The following is a 20,261-nucleotide window of genomic DNA, read 5'->3' on the forward strand; positions in this document are numbered from 1 at the left end:
GGTTGCAAGTTTCTTTATACATATATAATTATAAATTTGCTAGACTTGTAATAGTTTCCTCATTTGGTGGCAGAAAGTACATTGGTTCGACTCGCAATTGAAGTGGTTGGCGAGACTCATTAGGCTTGCCTTGGCACAAACCTTTAGTTGTTGGCACACAGTCCAGTGTCATTTAGCCTCAATATCTGGACATCTCTTTATCAGTTCAAAAATGTAGCACAGATAGAATTGACACAGTTCTTCTGCAGATGGACGCACTCTGTCCAAAAAGCATTGATAGTAGCCTCCTCAACATTGTGTGTCGGTTATCTCCAGGAGACACCATCGTCTTAATCTGTGGTTGTGGTTAAAAAAAATGATGTCATGAAAGGTTCTTTTTTGTAATTAAAATTACACCTTTTAAACACAAGCAACAATTGTTTGACAAATGATTTGGTCTGAATGCTTTTATGTTCGAGAAAATTTTCCCCCGCGCTCCAATCAGGACCTAATTTCACAATCTTTCATATTGGTCAACATTTGTTTCTGCTTAGCAGCAATGAGAGGGATACCAGTTACACACTGAACATGTGACAAGGTATAGTTTGGCCTGTAACCTTGTTCTAATAATAATAAGCATGATACTGCTGTGCTTAGCTACTTTATGTGCTTAAGCGGCTGTATGAAATTGGGCGTCTGATGAGACAGCCTTCACTTCATTTTGTTTTGTAAACTTTGACCTGCTACTTTAATTAAGTTTTCCACCAGTTTGTTGTGTGATGACTTTATTGCAAGCTAAAGGATGAAAATGATTGTATTCTTTTTGCAAATCAAAGATTAAAAATCTTCAGAGCAAATTTTGAAACAGTTACTACTTTTTAAAACATGTTGAATGAAACGCCTCAATTAAAGAAAAGTTGAAGGAGTTTTGTTTTTTGGCGTACTTACTTGGCGTACTGTTTTTGACTCTTTGAACCTGTGCACCCTAGAAATGATCATCCAAATGGGTCTGGCGTCTATCGTCAAAGCTCTGTAAGAGACCGCTGGATCTCCCCCGTTTCCTCCGACGATGCTTATCCAAACAGGTCCGGTTGTAGAAAGGAGACTACTAAACTGAGGGAACATTTAGTTGAAATTAGCATTTTCATATCTTGGTAATTAACTGCAAGTACTCAAAGGAGGCTGACAAGGGTGTTTTTTTTCTTCCATTATTATCTCGCAACTTCAACGACCAGTTGAGCTCAAATTTTCACAGACCTGTTTGTTATTTTATGCATATGTTGAGATACACCAAGTGAGAATACTGGTCTTTGAAAATTACCAATAGTGTCCAGTGTCTAATTCTTTACCTCGGTGGTTTTGGTCGGTCTTTCCATCTGAAGAGATTCTTGTGGAGAAATTCAAACCTCATCACTTTATTTTTGTTTTGTTTTGTTGAAAGTTTCAAATTCCTTACAAATTATCAATAAACAAAGTTTAGATTTTCCAAAATCCTTGGCGTAGCTATTCCATTTTTAAGGTGGTCCATTTTGTAGTTCTTCATAACAGTAGCGTTTACCCACAAATAAATAAACTGATACATTACCAAAGCTTGTGCATGATGACCACAGTCCCTGGTGGTGTGCATCAACTCAGCTCAGTCAAGATCAAGTTCACCATAAACATTACCTGGGACCTCAATACTTAACCAGCCGATGTCTCCCGTGCACAATTATTTGCTGCAATCAGGATTAACTGCTAACGACCTGTAAAAAACAATTAATATGGTTGTTGCCAGTAGAGGAATACAAGTTAGAGCTATGGGGAAAGAATGATAAGTTCCATGTTGCAAAACAGAGCCCCACAAGTCTTTTTATTTCTAGGGGAATTTCCCCACTTTGGAACAAGTTTCCGCTGTCAGTCAAGTCTAATGTCTCCTTGTCAGTTTTTAAGACTCTTTCAGTTTTTAACTGTGGGTGGGTTTTAGGGGACATTCCCTGTACCAGGACGACTTTGTATAAGGTGCTGATGGTCACCTGTTCCTTCTTGCCACTCACTGGCTTGGTACTTTTAACTATTTTCCTTCTTTGTACTGAAGAAGGTCCAGTTTGGATCAAAAGCTAAGGCCATCTACCCAACTCGTTTTATGTATTGATTTGTATACACATATGCCAATGTAAAGTCGAATAAAACTAAACTAAAACTAGTCGTTCACGCCCGCCCCCCCCTCCCCTTTTACATAAAACCTTACCAGATACTTAACCTTTGATGCTTTGATTCTGCTGACCTCGGGTCACCACAACAGGACATCAAAGAGAGTTCCAACAAATTGAAGTGTCACTCATTTCTCCAAGAGTCTGTGAATTTTTTTATTTAGTCGCTATGAAAGAAAGACTGGTTAGTCGATGTAAAAGAAACGCTTTTTAGTCGCTGTAACAGAAAGGCTTGGAGGTCCCTGTGAAAAAAAAAAACGCTTGTTACTCGCTGTGAAAAAAAAATGCTTATTAAAAAAAACGCTTGCTACTTGCTGTGAAAAAATCGCTCGTTAGTCGCTGGAACATAGAAGCGGCTGTAAAACAAACGCTTGTTAATCACTGTGAAAGAAACGCTTGTTAATCACTGTGAAAGAAACGCTTGTTTATCGCTGTGAATAAAACGCTTGTTTATCGCTGTGAATAAAACGCATGTTAGTCGCTGTGAAAAAAACGCTTGTTAGTCGCTGTTAAAAAAACCCTTGTGAATTGCTGTGAAAAAAAAGTTTGTTAGTCGCTGTCGAAACGTTTGTTATTCGCTGTGAAAGAAACGCTTGTTAATCGCTTTGAAAGAAACGCTTGTTAATCGCTTTGAAAGAAACGCTTATTAGTCGCTGCGAAAGAAACGTTTGTTAGTCGCTGTGAAAGAAACGCTTGTGAGTTGCTCTGAAAGAAACGCTTGTTAATCGCTGTGAAAGAAACGCTTGTTAATCACTGTGAAAGAAACCCAATGCTGTGAAAAACGCTTGTTAGTCGCTGTGAAAAAAACGCTTGTTAATCGCTGTAAAAAAACACTTTGTTTGTTCGCTGTGGAAAAAAGCTTGTTAGTTGCTGTGAAAGAAACGCTTTTGTTAGTCACTGTGAAAGAAACGCTTGTCATTTTTTAGTCGCTGTAAAAAAACCGCTTGTTAATCACTGTGAAAGAAACGCTTGTCATTTTTTAGTCGCTGTGAAAAAAACGCTTGTTAAACTCTGTGAAAGAAATGCTCGTTAGTCGCTGTGAAAAAAACGCTCGTTAGTCGCTGTGAAAGAACACTTGTTAGTTGCTCTGAAAGAAACGCTTGTTAATCGCTGTGAAAGAAACGCTTGTTAATCACTGTGAAAGAAACCCAATGCTGTGAAAAACGCTTGTTAGTCGCTGTGAAAAAAACGCTTGTGAATTGCTGTGAAAGAAACGTTTGTTAGTTGCTGTCGAAACGTTTGTTAGTTGATGCGAAACGTTTGTTATTCGCTGCGAAAGAAACACTTGTTAATCGCTTTGAAAGAAACGCTTGTTAATCACTTTGAAAGAAACGCTTGTTAATCGCTGTGAAAGAAACGCTTGTTAGTCGGTGTGAAAGAAACGCTTGTTAGTTGATCTGAAAGAATCGCTTGTAAATCAGTGTTAAAGAAACGCTTGTTAATCGCTGTTAAAGAAACGCTTGCTGATCGCTGTGAAAGAAACGCTTGTTAATGCGCTTTGAAAGAAACGCTTGTTAATCGCTTTGAAAGAAACGCTTGTTAATCGCTGTAAAAGAAACGCTTGTTAGTCGCTGTGAAAGAAACGCTTGTTAATCGCTTTGAAAGAAACGCTTGTTAATCACTTTGAAAAAAACGCTTGTTAATCGCTTAGAAAAAAACGCTTGTTAAGCGCTTTGAAAGAAACGCTTGTTAATCGCTTTGAAAAAAACGTTTGTTAATCGCTGTGAAAGAAATGCTTTTTAGTCGCGGTGAAAGAAACGCTTGTTAACCGCTGTGAAAGAAACGCTTGTTAACCGCTGTGAAAGAAACGCTTGTTAATCGCTTTGAAAGAAACGCTTGTTAATCGCTGTGAAAGAATTGGTGTTAATCGCTGTGAAAGATACGCTTGTTAGTTGCTGTGAAAGATACGCTTGTTAATTGCTGTGAAAGAAACGCTTGTTAATCACTGTGAAAGAAACGCTTGTTAATCACTGTGAAAGAAATGCTTGTTAATCGCTTTGAAAAAAACCCTTGTTAACCGCATTGAAAAAAAACGCTTGTTAACCGCTGTGAAAAGAACGCTTTTTAGTCGCTGTGAAAGAAGCGCTTGTTAACCGCTGTGAAAGAAACGCTTGTTAGTAGCTGTAAAAAAACGTTTGTTGTTTGCTGTAAAAAAAAACAATTGTTAGACCCGGAAACTTAACCTCTGCTGCAAACACCTGACCTCACAGCCAGTCACTCGAGGGACATCAAAGGGAGAGACTTCTCAAGTTGTGGCTTTACTGATGACTGGGTAGCTCTTAATCTTGCTTCAAGATTGAGTATCTTTGAATCAAGACTAAGACTTACACCAGTCATATCTTTTATACTTTACCAATAGCCAATGATCGGGACATCAAAGGGAGAGACTTCTCAAGTTATGGCTTTACTGATGACTGGGTAGCTCTTAATCTTGCTTCAAGATTGAATATCTTAGAATCAAGACTAAGACTTACACCAGTCATATCTTTTATACTTTACCAATAGCCAATGATCGGGACATCAAAGGTAGAGTCTTCTCAAGTTGTGGCTTTACTGATGACTGGGTAGCTCTTAATCTTGCTTCAAGATTAAATATCTTAGAATCAAGACTAAGACTTACACCAGTCATATCTTTTATACTTTACCAATAGCCAATGATCGTGCTGAAAGAGAGCAATAATCATCTACTTTTTTTAATCAAAATGCACATTTCTTCGATACTCTAGGCCTAGACTGGACGCTGTGAAAGAAACGCTTGTTAGTTGCTGTGAAAGAAACGCTCGTTAGTCGCTGTAAAAGAAACGCTTTTTAGTCGCTGTGAAAGAAACGCTTTTTAGTCGCTGTGAAAGAAACGCTTTTTAGTCGCTGTGAAAAGAACGCTTGTTAGACCCGGATATACTTAACCTCTGCTGCAATTACCTGACCTCACATCCAGTCACTCCAGGACATCAAAGGGAGAGTCTTCTCAAGTTGTGGCTTTACTGATGACTGGGTAGCTCTTAATCTTGCTTCAAGATTATCTTAGAATCAAGACTAAGACTTACACCAGTCATATCTTTTATACTTTACCAATAGCCAATGATCGGAACATCGAAGGGAGAGACTTCTCAAGTTGTGGCTTTACTGATGACTGGGTAGCTCTTAATCTTGCTTCAAGATTGAATATCTTAGAATCAAGACTAAGACTTACACCAGTCATATCTTTTATACTTTACCCAGAGCCAATGATCGTGCTGAAACAGAGCGTTATCCATTTACATTTTTTTCAAAAGGCACATGTTTTCAATACTCTAGGCCTAAAGTACACACTGGGTTACCACCCATACAAACCCAAACATTGGTGGTGTCAATTTTCCTCTCGGATGATCTGCTCCATTTTTCTTCTTCTCCTGCCTTTTTTCTCTTTCTCTTTCTTCTTCTTTTTCTTCTTTCTTCTTTCTGTGTCTTTATCGCAGCGCTGGCAAATAAATAGCTTAGAGAAGTTTTTTGCATTTTGCTTATTTTTTACGCATATTTCTTATTCTTTTTGCATTTTGTATTTTTTTAAAAGACCTTCAACTTGTTTGTATTTTGTAACAGGTCCCCCTTACTCCTAAATTATTATTTGAACCTTTGTTTAATGGGCAATGGTCAGGGGATGTTGTTTACTTATTGAATTGATGTTATGCTGATATTCGGATGGTAAATATTAATTTAGCTCTAGTCTAAATTGTCTATTTACTACTCCAAAATCAAACACTAATCAATGTTTAATGGGACTGACAATCGTTGACAATTGTCTAAGACATTTTTTGGTGGGTTTAGGGAGGAGTTGTTTAATTTCTCAGGGCTATAGCCCTTCTAAAGACATGGTTACCTCTAAGATATTTGGTGGGTTTTGGGAGGGGTTGTTTAATTTTCCAGGGCTATAGCCCTTCTCGTTCTGCATTTAAAGTTGTTTTTGTTAGACTGATACGGTTCACCTTTGTCCCCTTCCCTTAATTGTTTAATAATGTGCATTTTTCGTGTCATTTAATAAGCTACTTATGTATTTGTTATTTATAGTTTCACCTGTGTAATGTTATACACCGAGTGTAAATAAATGGGAAAAACTCATCCAAAGGTCTCCGCCGTCTCCAATTTTGTACCGTGCATGTGACAGTCAGGGGATGTTGTTTACTTATTGAATTGATGTTATGCTGATATTCGGATGGTAAATATTAATTTAGCTCTAGTCTAAATTGTCTATTTACTACTCCAAAATCAAACACTAATCAATGTTTAATGGGACTGACAATCGTTGACAATTGTCTAAGACATTTTTTGGTGGGTTTAGGGAGGAGTTGTTTAATTTCTCAGGGCTATAGCCCTTCTAAAGACATGGTTACCTCTAAGATATTTGGTGGGTTTTGGGAGGGGTTGTTTAATTTTCCAGGGCTATAGCCCTTCTAAAGACATAGTTACCTCTAAGACATTGGTGGGTTTTGGGAGGGGTTGTTTAATTTCCCAGGGCTATAGCCCTTCTAAAGACATGGTTACCTCTAAGACATTTGGTGGGCTTTGGGAGGGGTTGTTTACTTTCCCAGGGCTATAGCCCTTCTAAAGACATGGTTACCTCTAAGACATTTGGTGGGTTTAGGGAGGGGTCGTTTAATTTCCCAGGGCTATAGCCCTTCTAAAGCCATGGTTACCTCTAAGACATTTGGTGGGTTTAGGGAGGGGTCGTTTAATTTCCCAGGGCTATAGCCCTTCTAAAGACATGGTTACCTCTAAGACATTTGGTGGGTTTAGGGAGGGGTCGTTTAATTTCCCAGGGCTATAGCCCTTCTAAAGACATCCTCTAAGACATTTGGTGGGTTTTGGGAGAAGTTGTATTATTGCCCTAATTCTAAAGACATAAATTGACCTGTTATTAAGTTTTGTATAAGCATTGCGCTATTTTTAATATAAAATCACAACAATTTTAAATAAACATAACAACTGATGACTTGAAGTATCAACCCAACAAAAATTTCCAGTAAGACTAGTCTCCTAACTAACAAGCATCACTGGCATCGACCAATATGCAAATTAAGAAACCCCGAGGAAACTCTGAAGAGGTCACCTTGAAATCTCTACTGGCAAGGACACATCAACAAGATCGACGAACGTTGGGGCGGGGGCACAACGGGGGTTGGACTCTGCAAGAGAGCGGGTTAGATCTTCTCTTACCCTTCGCTGACTTCACACACCTCTTTTACACCTTAAGGTCAACCTGCGTTTTCCGACCTCCACTATAGCGCTCTTTTAATTATGTAACTTTGTTTTTCGTTACTTTTAGAAAATGTCCCAATAATTTTGCAGTTTTGGAGCTGAAAAATTATAACGATTCAGTTCAAATAAAAAAAACATGAGAACACTCATGAATTGGGTTTTCCCCCTGTAGCGCTGTTTAATAATGTAACTTTGTTTTTTGTTCTAGCAGTTTTAAACTAATGATAACATTCAGTTCAATTAAAAAATCATCGTTTAAACACATGAATTTGGGGGAAAAAAATTCTCTTGTACTACGTCAAAAAATGAAGTGTAATAACGTTGCGTCTCTGAAATACAGTTGCTCAGGAGAATTAAAAACAATATTATAAATAACTAAATTCCAAAATCTATCGAAGAGATGAATTACAAAAACAAAGTTACGAGTGGAGATTGGATTTTGCCAAGTTTTCCTTACCTGAATCCGGCGATGACTCCAGCGAGGACTCCAGCGTTGACTCCAGATCCACAGATAACACACACCCAAACCACACATCCATAGATAAAAACTGCCATCTACTGGTCACAGACTCTCGAGAGTCTTCAGCACAAAAAGATGTTCTCTCTATACTTTCTCGCCATCTCTGACCTGATTAAAAAAAAAAAATATTATTTTTTAATCAGAATTTAGCGAATATTTGAAGCTTCATTCCCTTTAAAAATAGTATAGGTGCACCCCCCAATTCAACAAAATTTCATTCATCGCGCTTTACTCTCTTTTACATCCTGTGGGTGTCTCAGTTGTTCTGTTTGCTAGGTTATCCACGATAAAAGTTAAAGCCTACAATACCTAAAGGAAGTTGCCTTGGATCGGTCGAGTTGGTCTTTCAAAAGCGTTTGTAACCGTTTGTTATAAAATGCATATGATTGGAAAGATAATTTAAAAGTAGAATATAATGATTCACACAAGTATCACTCGAAATTGCATTTTCCTCTTCCTTTTATTAGTCGACAAACACCGTTGGCCATTTATTGGAGTCAAATCGTGTTAGTTCGCCAAGTAAAAGGAAAACCAAGCAATTTTGAGGCAAATGTGTGTGGATCATTGTATTCTAGTTTACAACATCTTTCCAACCATATGCATTTTATAACAAACGGGTTACAAATGCTTTTTATAGACCAACTCGTCCGATCCAAGGCAACGTGTTCCTTAAATATATTCACTGTCACAGGCCTGGAATTTCATCTTTACAAGGGTAGGACCATTTTCATTTTGCAACATGGAAAACATTTGACAAGGGGAACCAAGGTCATGGTCTCCATTGCTTCTGTATATTTCCAAATAAAAGTTTGATAACCTTGAAATGAAAACAAAAATGTCTTAAGATTGTCTGCCCAGGTGTTTCTGTTGTCCTCTTTAGGGTGTCGTGGCCGAGGGGATAAGAGCACCGAACTCAAGCTCTGGTGCTTCTGTTCAGCAAAGTGTGGGTTCGAATCCCGGTCGTGAAACTTGTGTCCCTGAGAAAGACACTTAACTATAATTGCTTCTCTCCACCCAGGGGTAAATGGGTACCTGCGAGGGCAGAGATGGTTCTTGTGATTGATTTAGCCGAGTAGCGCGTATTAATGTTGCACAAGGCTGTATACTCCCCACCAGGGAGCTGAGATGGTTTAAGGAGTGATTTAAGGCCCAGTGACCAGGGGTAATAATGTGAAGCGCTTTGGGACGCCCTCCGGGTGTGAAAAGCGCTATATAAAAACAGGTTATTATTATTATTTATTTCTGCTAAGGTTTGCAGTTAATCTCTTGAAACAAAGTGTCTGCTAAATCTAAGTAGTCAGCCTGGTTCAACAAATGTTTTCAATCAGCATCGTCTATTTTAATTTATCCACTCTTCTGAACTGATGGGCAGCTATCTTTTCATTCAAACTGCTTTACTTAGAGACTTTAGGCAAGACTAGTGAAGAAATGAACATCAGAATATCTGCCTATAGGCCTTTATGAGAAAATATAAAGTAGAAACGACACAACATAGAAACAAATTTGACTGCAATCATTTGAAAAATATTTGCCCATTAATTTTTATGAAATTGAAAATGGTAAACCTCTTGCTGTTGGCTTTTATAAAACTGAACAATCTTTTCAACTACTGAAAGTAAATTGCCTTGTTGAACCATAAACTGGCAAACTGTTATAGATTATGAAGCAACATTTTCAAACAAAAATAAATGAGCCAGTTGTTAAATTAATGAATTTTGGCAAGAAAAAAAACCCAGATGAGATTTCTAACTTGAGGATTTGTGAACTTCATCATTACAGCAACTCACCTTTCGATGTCTGGTTCCACATGGCCATCTTCCCTTGGCAGAGTGTTACAACCAGGTAAAACCTTACACTGGTCAGACAGAGTCCATGAAAAGATCTAAAAGACCTGCAAGGGGAAAAAAGAGTTTAATTATCATGGGAGAAAGAAGTGTTGACTTTATTGGACACTAGTAATTACTCAAAGTAATTATTAGCATAAAACCTTACTTTGTAACGAGTAATGGAGAGCTGTTGAAACAGATCCCTCTGAAGTAGCGTAGTTTTAACTTAACTTTGAATTTGATTTTGAGACCTCAAAATTAGGTTTTGAGGTATCAAAATAATTGAATCTGAAAGCACACAACTTGTGCAACAATGGAGTTTTTTGCTTCCATTAGTCTCTCGCAACTTTGGCAACCAATGGAGCTCAAATTTTCACAATTTTTTTTATTTTAATATGCATATATTGAGAGACACCAAGTGGAAAGACTGGTCTTTGGCAATTACTAAATTAGAGTTAAGTGTCTTTAAGATTGACTCCCCCAAGTCTAGTGATTAACTTCCAATTCTTCCAAGTCATACCTTGTCAATAGTGCTTGTTCAAATGAAAACAGTTTACATGTAAAAAATCTGAAGAAAGTTGTATCCCGTTAAAACTCTTTTTTTCTAACTTAAAGTTTTAAGATAGAAGCCCTGCAATATAGTGGAATTTTATACCAAATTCAATGTCTTTAAGACACTATTTAGTGTTAGTATCAAATGCAACAAAGCCTGACCCAAGTTCACTTGACTGGTCTCATTATTTCAAGACCACTAACGCATAAATTATACTCTCAGAAAGACACCAGTGTTTCAAGTCAAGTATTTTTCAGTCGAGTATCAAGTACTGCCGAGTACTGAATGGGTGAACGAGTAGTACTACTCAAGTTTGAGTACTTTGGTCACTGAGTACAAGTGTCAAGGTACCAAGTTTCCCGATATCCCAGCACGGAGTTGCTTGGATTTGAATCAAAGACCTCCGGCTTAGTGTGCCGGTGCTCCACCAACTGTTTTGGGTACTATTTGGGTATTATAACACCCCTTACCCATATTCTGCCTTTTCATTGGTTTAGAGTGCGTCACATGATATGTCTTAGTTTTACTAGACGACGTGCAGTACCCAGACGTCCGTTGCGTAAACCAGGATGATAAATTAATAGTCTGTGTAACCATTTCGGATTACATGACACACATGCAGCACAGTAAAAGTTTTCGCAATCTGTATTCGCGTCGTCTGTGGATTGTAGCATTCAGGTCTGTAACTTAATAGTAGTAATTACATATGTTTAGGGTGTTATAAAACAAATATTGACTGCTTTTACTTGTGCAATGGTATACAAATATTGACTGCTTCGAGTGCTATGGTTAAAACTATGACTCCCGAGGTGATCCCCGGAGCGTTCTATTTTCCCGAGGCGAAGCCGAGGGAAAATAGAACGCTCCGGGGATCACCGAGGGAGTCATAGTTTTAACCATTGCACGAGTCAAAGCAGTTAATATTTGTTTTATAACACCCCAAACATTTTTTAAGTACAATTAAGTCAAAGACCTGAATGCTACAATAAATCAAACCAACATACGATTTTTCTTAACTTCAACACTTTTGAACACGTTTTATTTTTAACTTTAATTCTTGTCACATAAAATTATTTAATAACTGTTATTATTGTTGCACTTTTGAACATGTTTTATTTTTAACTTTATTTCTTGTCACATAAAATTATTTAATAACTGTTCTTATTGTTGCACTTTTGAACATGTTTTATTTTTAACTTTAATTCTTGTCACATAAAATTATTTAATAACTGTTCTTATTGTTGCACTTTTGAACATGTTTTATTTTTAACTTTAATTCTTAACACATACAATTATTTAATAACTGTTCTTATTGTTGCATAAAATTAAAATTAACAATACATCCATGGAAGCGAAAAGAGCGGTTTGAGTCATTAATGTTCAGATTCTGTGTACTAGTAGTTGTACTAGTAGTAGCTTCAGTTGATGTTGTACTGTTGGGTGAAGCTGTTGGCACATTCATGATGTCTTGCAGTACACCTGCGCTTAGTATGGATTCCTCCTGTGATGATGTTAGAAACTGAGACAGACGTTGTTGATGTGGTTGATGTGTTGGACTTTGTGTGATTGTTGCTGGAGCGGAATGCGATGAAGAGGGCCTGGCTACAGACTCTTCCATGTTCATGGCTGCCGACAAAACAGAACTCATCTTACGTTTTTTGCTTTCACTAGTTCGGCTATAATTCTTGATACTTGACTCTGAGTGGTGACCCGATACTGTCATTATGTCTCTGGCTTCAAACCCGGCATTATCCAGAATGGTAACGCTTGTGGCACGGAAGCAATGGTTTGTGTACACTCGGCTGCATTTCGCTTCTATTGAAATAACTTTCAGTTTATTGCAAAGGGTGTTTTTGCCTACTGGAATATTGCAATACCATACCTCATCGGAGATGCCTGTTGAAGCATTGTCCCTCGGTCTCTGCCAAAGGAAATCACAGTTCGGGTGCAGTTTCTGCTTGTACAGTCTAAATGTCCGGACAGGGCAACGTGGGTTTCCTGGAATCTCATACATTACACCGGCCTGGCTTTTGTTATCATCGTTCTCCCTACTGTTTTTTGTCAGTTGATCCCGTTTCGTGATGAAGCTGAGCCCCTTGGAGTCTGTGTGCTCTTCAAAATCAGATTTTTTTAGGTCTCGAATGTTCTCTCGACCACGGTTACAATGATACATCATGACATCGATAAATACTTTATTCTGCAAACCAGCTGGTGTGTTAATGTCTGTGCGTGGAGATGCATTAATTTTATCCATGTCCTCTGGGGTGATAGGGTTCTTGTGTTGCACGCAGCCTTTCCCAAGTTTTTTCAGATTAACGAGAGTCGCCTTAAACGACTGGTTTGACCTTTCAAATGCTTTATCAATCACAATATCCATTGAGTTGGTTTCACGGTCCTTGAAATGTCTCTGTATACCATATCTAATTGTTTGTAAGCTCTTCTTACAATAGATATCGCCATTTACTTGCCGCACCTCCATGTAAAACCTTCGTAGGAAAGTATCCAGTTCTGCTGGGTTCATCCTGTCCACCTCCGATAAAGTGGTGTTTTTAACGTTGCAGTACTCTGACAGAATGTTAACGGTGTACTTCAAACTTCTCTTTGTACTGGGCGAATCTGCCAATTCAATCATCTCTTTCAACTCTTCCTCAGTAAGGAGAGCGAAGCGGGGGTTTTCCGCAGTCATCTTTAAAGAATTCACGGACGACACGAATGCAAATTTACACAAACCTTTACTCTGCTGCAACAAGTCATGTAATCTGAAATGGTTACAGACTATTTATCATCCTCGTATTCGTAACGTTCGTCGTACCACTGATCTCTATATACGCGCGTTGCATGTATATATAGATGTACAATGATTGGGTTCGTGTGGGTAAAGAGACGTCTGGGTGCTGCACGCCATGTGCTAGTCTGTCGGACTAGCGCACGGCGCCATGGGCTAGTCTGTCGGACTAGCGCATGGCAAACCGACGCACTATGACACGGCCGTCGTCTAGCAAAACTAAGACATGTCATGTGACGCGCTCTAAACCAATGAGCAGGCAGAATATTGGTAAGGGGTGTTATAATCAAAACTATGACTCCCTTGGTGATCCCCGGAGCATTCTATTTTCCCCCGGCTTCACCTCGGGAAAATAGAACGCTCCGGGGATCATCTCGGGAGTCATAGTTTTAACCATAGCACTCGAAGCAGTCAATATTTGTATACTAGTCAGAAGCAATCCAACCATTAAATGTCGTATAGCTAAAGTATCACACCCATGTTTCTGACAATGGAACTCACAAACAAAATGAGGCCTGGTGTCTTTTTACCTTTCAGGTTTGTGGACTTCATTGGAGCCATCCTTGCTCAATGTTTAGTAACGCCGTCGCCAATCATTATTTCTTCTAATGTCCTCCCGCTGTCATCGGGACACAACTTGAGATATTGAAGCCAACTTGAAGAAGCAAGCAACTGGAAGTTCAACAGAGAAATAAGCCCCGGTGCCGAGGGATTTGCTACAGCTATCTTCAAGAGAAAGCTGGGCCTCTTTCCCTGGAGCCTCTGGTCGCTCGAGCTCAACATCAATGTCGACAGTTTCGTAAAATTCAGTTCTCAACTCTGTGGCGACGTACTGAAGCAAATCACAAACTCTGATGCCATTACACTGCTGCCAAAAGAAAGCAAAACCACTTATTTTTAAAGAAAGTCCAGTCCTGAAGTTCCTTGAAGGCTACAACCTGTGTTGTGCCCACTGAATATAGCTAGATCTGTTGTCAAAAAAGGCATTGCATTCAAGTGCAGAATCATCTCATTTGCATAACAAAGAGATTTCGTACTGTTTAATAAAGTCTTGTTTTAAAGAATGCAGGAAAATTACAAGATGGCTGGAAACTGAGCAACGGTGTATGGCCTATACATATTTTGTCTGTGCTGTTCAGTACTTTAAACAAATTCAAATCAAAGCATGCAAGGGCGTGGTTGTGTGTGTTTTGTTGAGACAAGTTATTTTAACGAAAAAGAAAATGTGGTACCAATTCAGCATTTTATCTTATGTCATAACAGCACCTAAAAAAAAAAAATGCAACTATGAATTTTTCTGATTTGTGTTTATGTTAACCAGTACAGCTTGAGCTTTTTGTGTTACTTTTCATGAAAAACTATAAAAAACTTTTTGGCACAATGGAAATGCCTGTCAACACTGCAAAGAATAAAGTGTTTTACCAAATATAATTCTTCAAATTTTCTACATGACCAAGGTCTCATCTCAACAGTGTGCTTGACAATGGCAATGATGTCAATATGACAATGAGCTTCACAAACAATACTAGGCCAGGGTCTTTACCTTTCAGGTTTGTGGACTGCACACATGCGGCGGCTGAAGCAACTCCTTGCACAAACTGAAGCCATTTACACTGCTGCCAAAACAAAACCAAAATCATATATTTTTATGGAAAATGTTCAAATTGTGTGGTAAAAACATGACTTGGGGCCGGAAATTGACAAAATAATTAATCACAAGTTACCTTTAATTAGCTAATTTTTCAATCTCTCCGATTTGTTTCTATGTTACCCAGTACAGCTTGAGGAAGGGAACAATTTGTGGCAACCTTCATAAATTTTTGATATAACAGGGGCCAATGGCTTCAAGAATTTTTAAAATATTTAAACAAATTTTGGAAAATGCTTCTCAACACTGCAAAGAATAAAGACCTTTCCCAAAACATATTTTTGGATCTTTTTCTGCAAGAACAGTGTCTCATCTTAACAATATGTGGGCGATGAAGAAATTGGAGCACATTCCATGCTAGTTTTAAAGGCATTTTCAAAAGATCATGGTATATTTTGATCCTTAAAAAAATTCCATAAACTTAATGGTATAACCCACACATTACATATCCAATGATTAGCTTGGCAAGTTTTACAAAATGCAAAATGCTTAAAAAACGGAAAGTGGGGCATTGTGACAATGTTTCCCAAAGTGTACAAATATTTTTCCACAAGACTAACGTCCCATCTCAAAAGTGTGGTCGATCAGACTAAATTATCAGTCGATCAGATTTACAAATTATTTGGGCCATGGGTCTTTACCTTTCAGGTTTGTGGACTGCACACATGCGGTGGCAGAAGCCATCCTTGCTGGGCCGGGTACTGCAGCTCTAGTTACACGATTGGTTGGGTGTGCTCTGGTCCCACGGGCTGGGTGGGTCTGCTTTAGTCCCCGGTGGGCTGGTTGAGTGTGCTCTGGTCCCACAGGCTGGGTGAGTCTGCTTTGGTCCCACGGGCTTGGGTGGGCTGGTCCCTAGGGTTGGGTCCACCTGATCTAGTCCCTGGTGGGCGAGGTGGGTGTGCTCTATTCCCATGGGCTAGGTCCATCTGCTCTGGTCCCACAGGATGGGTGGGTTTGCTCTGGTCCTGTGGGCTGGGTGGGTTTGCTCTGGTGTCGTGGGCTGGGTGGATCTGCTCTGCATGGTAGTGTGGGCTGGGTCCATCTGCTCTTGCAGTGGAACAATGTTCAGTAACGCCGTCGCCAATCAGTATTTCTTCCCATTGTTATCGGGATCCAACTTGAAAGAGTGACACATTGAAGCCAACTTGACGAAGCAAGCAACTGGAAGCTCAACAGAGAAATAAGCCACGGTGCGGAGGGATTTGCTACAGCTATCTTCAAGAGAAAGCTTGGCCTCTTTCCCCGGAGCCTCTGGTCGCTCGAGCTCAACATCAATGTCGCAGTTCAGTTCTCAACTCTGTGGCGACACACTTAAGCATTGTACACGCACACTGAAGCCATTTACAATGCTGCCAAAATAGAGCAAAAATCATTATTTTATATGCAACATTAACAGTTAACTAGGTTTCTAATTCGGAAATAAAAAGAGTTTTTTTTTAGAGAGAGGGCTAGCAGGTTAGTACAGAGAGCCATTTGTTTATGTCTAGTCCGCTGCACCATGTTTCCCCTACTGGTGACTGGACTGGATATTATAGTTAGTTGTTGTCAAAAGGAGCACGGCATTCAGCATAAGAACACAGTATTATCTTTGAGTAATAACGGGTTATGCATACAGTTTGGCAAAGTCTTGCTTTGAAGGAATGCAGGAAATATATAAGATGCCTGCAAACTGAAGGGACAAGAAAAAAAGCGCTGTCAATCCCTTACCTGCAGTAGCAGTATCTCCTTGTGGAATTCCTGGGGAGTTTCCACAAGGCCTTGCAGCTGGCTTCTGTTGGTTTCCCCATTGGCTCTGGCCCTCTTCGCATGCACCATACTCTCTATGCTGAGACCGTCTCCACTGCAGAGAATTGGGAGCACTTCGCCATTGGGTTCCGGCACATAAGAGTGGAGATGTTCCATTATCTTGATAACGCCAGCAGTAGAGGAGGGATTAGCCTCAAGGAATCCAAGGTACCTGATTAAAAACAGTTGGGAAATAGTTTATGTCTGAAACAAAATGGGCTGGCTCTATGTTTTAAGAGAGTGGACACTATTGATAATTGTCAAAGACCAGTCTTCTAACTTGGTCTATCTCAACATATTTTTTATGCATATTAAAAATATCAGACCTGTGAAAATTTGAGCGCAATTGGTTGTCAAAGTTGCCAGATAATAATGGAAGAAAAAATACCCTTGTCACACAAAGTAACTTAACACGAAGTTGTGTGCTTTTAGATTTCGAGACCTCAATTTCTAAATTTGAGGTTTCGAAATCAAATATTGGTATTGTAGTACTTAGATTTTTTTCAAAGTAAGCAAGGGCATGGTTGTGTGAATTTTGCTGAGACAACTTATTTTAACACCAAATTGCAGTACTAGTGCATTGAGTTCACCCCCCCCCCTAAAAAAAAGAGATAAAAAAATATACATAAACATTACAAAGAATCAGGGGGTGGGGGATTATGCTCTTTAAAAAATCTGAATGGAAACAATGGTGGGGCAGTTACATTGTTTTTGAAGATAAAAATAGATCCTCCCCGCCCCCCCCCTAAAAAAAAACAATAATAATAATAATAATTATAATAAGGGGGACAAACTTAAGAAAACAGTGCCCCCTCAACAGTCGTAAAGCACAATATAGATTTTTGTTTGCTTTTCTCAAAAACACTGCAAAGAATAAAGTATTTCTTCCGAAATATAAGTTTCCACAAGACCAATGTCTAATCTCAACAATGTGCTTGACAATGACAATTTTTTAATTATGACAATGGAATTCCCAAACAATATTAGGTCTGGGGTTTTACCTTTCATGTTTGTGGGCTTCACACATGGGCGGCAGCCATCCTTGCTAGGCCGGGTGCTGCAGCTCTCTAGTCTCGCGGGCTGGGTCCGTCTGCTCACCTGTGGTCTGGGTGGGTCTGCTCTGGTCCAGTGGGCTTGGTACGTCTGCTCTTGCAGTGGAAAACGTTCAGTACCGTCTTCGCAAAATCTCTGTTGTGTTCCCGTCATCGGAATCCAACTAACAAGAGTGAGATATTGAAGCCAACATGACGAAGCAAGCAACTAGAAGCTCAACAGAGAAATAAGCCACGGTGCGGAGGGATTTGCTACAGCTATCTTCAAGAGAAAGCTTGGCCTCTTTCCCCGGAGCCTCTGGTCACTCGAGCTCAACATCAATGTCGACGGTTTCGGCAACATTAGTTCAGTTCTCAACTCTGTGGTGACGTACTGATGAAGCATTACACACACAATAGAAGCCAATTACACTGCTGCTAAAATAAAGCAAAACAAAAGTCAATTTTATGGAATGTTAACAATTTACCAGGTTTCAAATTAGGAGACAAGAATTAGAGATCAGCGAGCCTTGTGTCCAGTCCGCTGCTGCACCAATGATGTAAAACTACTATTTCGCCTGTTCCAATGCACCAATGTAAAACCACACGTGTCTATAGCGTAGCTGCTGTCAAAAAGGGAATTTGGTTGTTGCATTCATTCAGGATAAGAAATGCAGAATCGTCTCATTTGCATAACAAAGAGATCTGCATACGGTTTGGCAAAGTGTTACTTTAAAGAATGCGGGGAATTTACAAGATGTCCGCAAACTAAAGCGACAAAAACAAGTTATGGTGTATGTAGCTTTTGGGTATACTAATGTCTTTTTCTTCGAAGTCGTTTTGTGTGTTTTGCTGTGAGAAAACACACAAATCTGGACGAAAACAAAAGCAGGGTTGTTGGTAGTTATTGGGTTTCATTTTTAGAGGAATCACTAGAAAATAAAGAAAATTCCCAAAGATACAAATTTAGCGCCCAAAAGTGAACCAGTACCAGAAAACAATACCACGTACTAGTGTCAAATCAAACAAATTTGCTAACTTTCATAGCACTTGGGAGGGGGGGGGGGTAAAATGTTGGGGTAAAAACAAGAATTTTGACCAAACAATAAAGACCAAGAAAACAATGAGTGGCAAAATCTTCGTTTTGTTTTGTTTAAAGATGCTATTTTAGATTTTTGGCCGATTTGACCCCAACATTTTGATTTAAAATTCAATAGGTATTTTGATTGGGGTCGAGAAAGTTATAAGCTTCCATTTGAGCCATTGCTCAAAAAAGTCCGCCAATTATTAGTAGCAGTGAAATAAAGTGCTCCAAATTAGTTTTTGTCGGGATCACGACAATATATCACGTGACCAATTCTTATGTGTTTTATAAGAAACGTTTTTCATTTGTGTCATGGTTCCTGACCATTATAAATTAAAGTTAAACTTTTTTTCGTTAGAGCGGGTGACACTCTTTGAAATACCGTTCACTCAAAAAAAATCTATTTTTGAATGTTTGGGGCCAAGAATCTGACATAGCATCTATAACATTTAATTTTTGAAATGTTCATTAAAATCGCTCGAAAAAATCGGGGGGGGGGGGGGGGGGGGCGGGGGGGCCATGTAGCAATATGAATTTCGATTGAACAAAATTGGAAAATGCCAGGAAACACTGCAAGGATAACGTGTTTTCCCCAAGCATTTATTATTATCTCTTCACAAAAACACAAGTCTCTTCTCGACAACATAATGGTCGAAGAAGAATCAAAGCGCTACCCATGTTGTGAATGATCGGTCAAAAGGTGGTATATTTATTTTCATACTTTAAACACATTTTTTGGAGTATAATCCCCATTTCAAATTAATGGATAAGTTTCCGCTGTGTGGCAATGTGGCCTTGAATAATAGGCAAATATCATTATTGGTCCACCAAAATATGAAAGTATGAAAGGGAATTCATTTTCTGACCGTGGCCAACATTATAATATTTAAAAAATCTTTCAAAGTTATTTACAGTGTTGTCTCATAGTATGAAGAATTTCGGATTAGAATGTTTTTTCTACCAGCTAATAGAATCGGAAAATTTTGTCAATTTCTATGAATCTGACTGTACACACCGGCCATCAACAAAATAAGTAAACAAAAAGTAGGCTCCGCCCCCTTGTATTTATCGACCAATCACAACCGTGAACACGCGCCCAAAAGTCCGCGCACACTTAATTCGCGTTGAACATACCCACGTGCAGCACGTGGCCACGTGGATGCAGAGCATGGTGGGCGGGGCTAAAATGGTGAAACTGTGCGCGGAAACATGTGCTCTCCCGCTAAACTTTTCGTATCCTGCCACCACCTTTTCACTAATTTTTACAAACAGAAATATCTCGTTTGAGTAAATTTAGTTTACTCAAATGAGGTTTAAATGAGATTTATAATACTATTTCATTTCATAACGAAAAAAGTGGTGGCAGGATGCAGAAACTTTTCCTTACCCAACTTTTACAAACGGAATATCCCATAAGGAATTTATATACTATTTTATTTTATAAACTATAATGAATGAAAAAGTGGTGACATGAGACGGAAACCTTTTCCAAAACGGGTAAAAGAGCAATGTGTCGTAAATTATACAAATTTTCTCAGAGAGCTACGGCAAGCAAGAGATTCCCAAGCAAGAAAGACAGTGGGATCCGGAAACATTTACAAGACTCTTTACCTTTCAGTTGTGTGT

At 39.0% G+C, this 20,261-nt stretch overlaps 1 protein-coding gene across 1 annotated transcript; it reads right to left on the reverse strand.

Annotated features, from left to right (window-relative positions):
* Positions 1 to 7,250: 7,250 nt before the first annotated feature.
* On the reverse strand, positions 7,251 to 12,988 carry LOC139934129 (uncharacterized). Its single transcript, XM_071928425.1, has 3 exons — positions 11,644 to 12,988; positions 7,861 to 8,031; positions 7,251 to 7,330 (listed from the first exon to the last, which is right to left on the reverse strand). The coding sequence occupies exons 1-3, from the start codon at positions 12,986 to 12,988 to the stop codon at positions 7,251 to 7,253; spliced, it is 1,596 nt and encodes a 531-aa protein (XP_071784526.1).
* Between the last annotated feature and the right edge of the window lie 7,273 nt (positions 12,989 to 20,261).

This window comes from Asterias amurensis, chromosome 2 (genome assembly GCF_032118995.1).
Source record: "Asterias amurensis chromosome 2, ASM3211899v1".
NCBI classification, from domain to species: domain Eukaryota; kingdom Metazoa; phylum Echinodermata; class Asteroidea; order Forcipulatida; family Asteriidae; genus Asterias; species Asterias amurensis.

Coding starts and splice junctions, on each gene's coding strand:
- LOC139934129 (XM_071928425.1), bottom strand. CDS start 12,988: ATGACTGCGGAAAACCCCCGCTTCGCTCTCCTTACTGAGGAAGAGTTG. Junction 8,032..11,643: donor CTCTTTTCGCTTCCATGGAT/GTATTGTTAATT, acceptor TTTTTTAATCAG/GTCAGAGATGGCGAGAAAGT. Junction 7,331..7,860: donor GGAGTCATCGCCGGATTCAG/GTAAGGAAAACT, acceptor GCTCTCTTGCAG/AGTCCAACCCCCGTTGTGCC.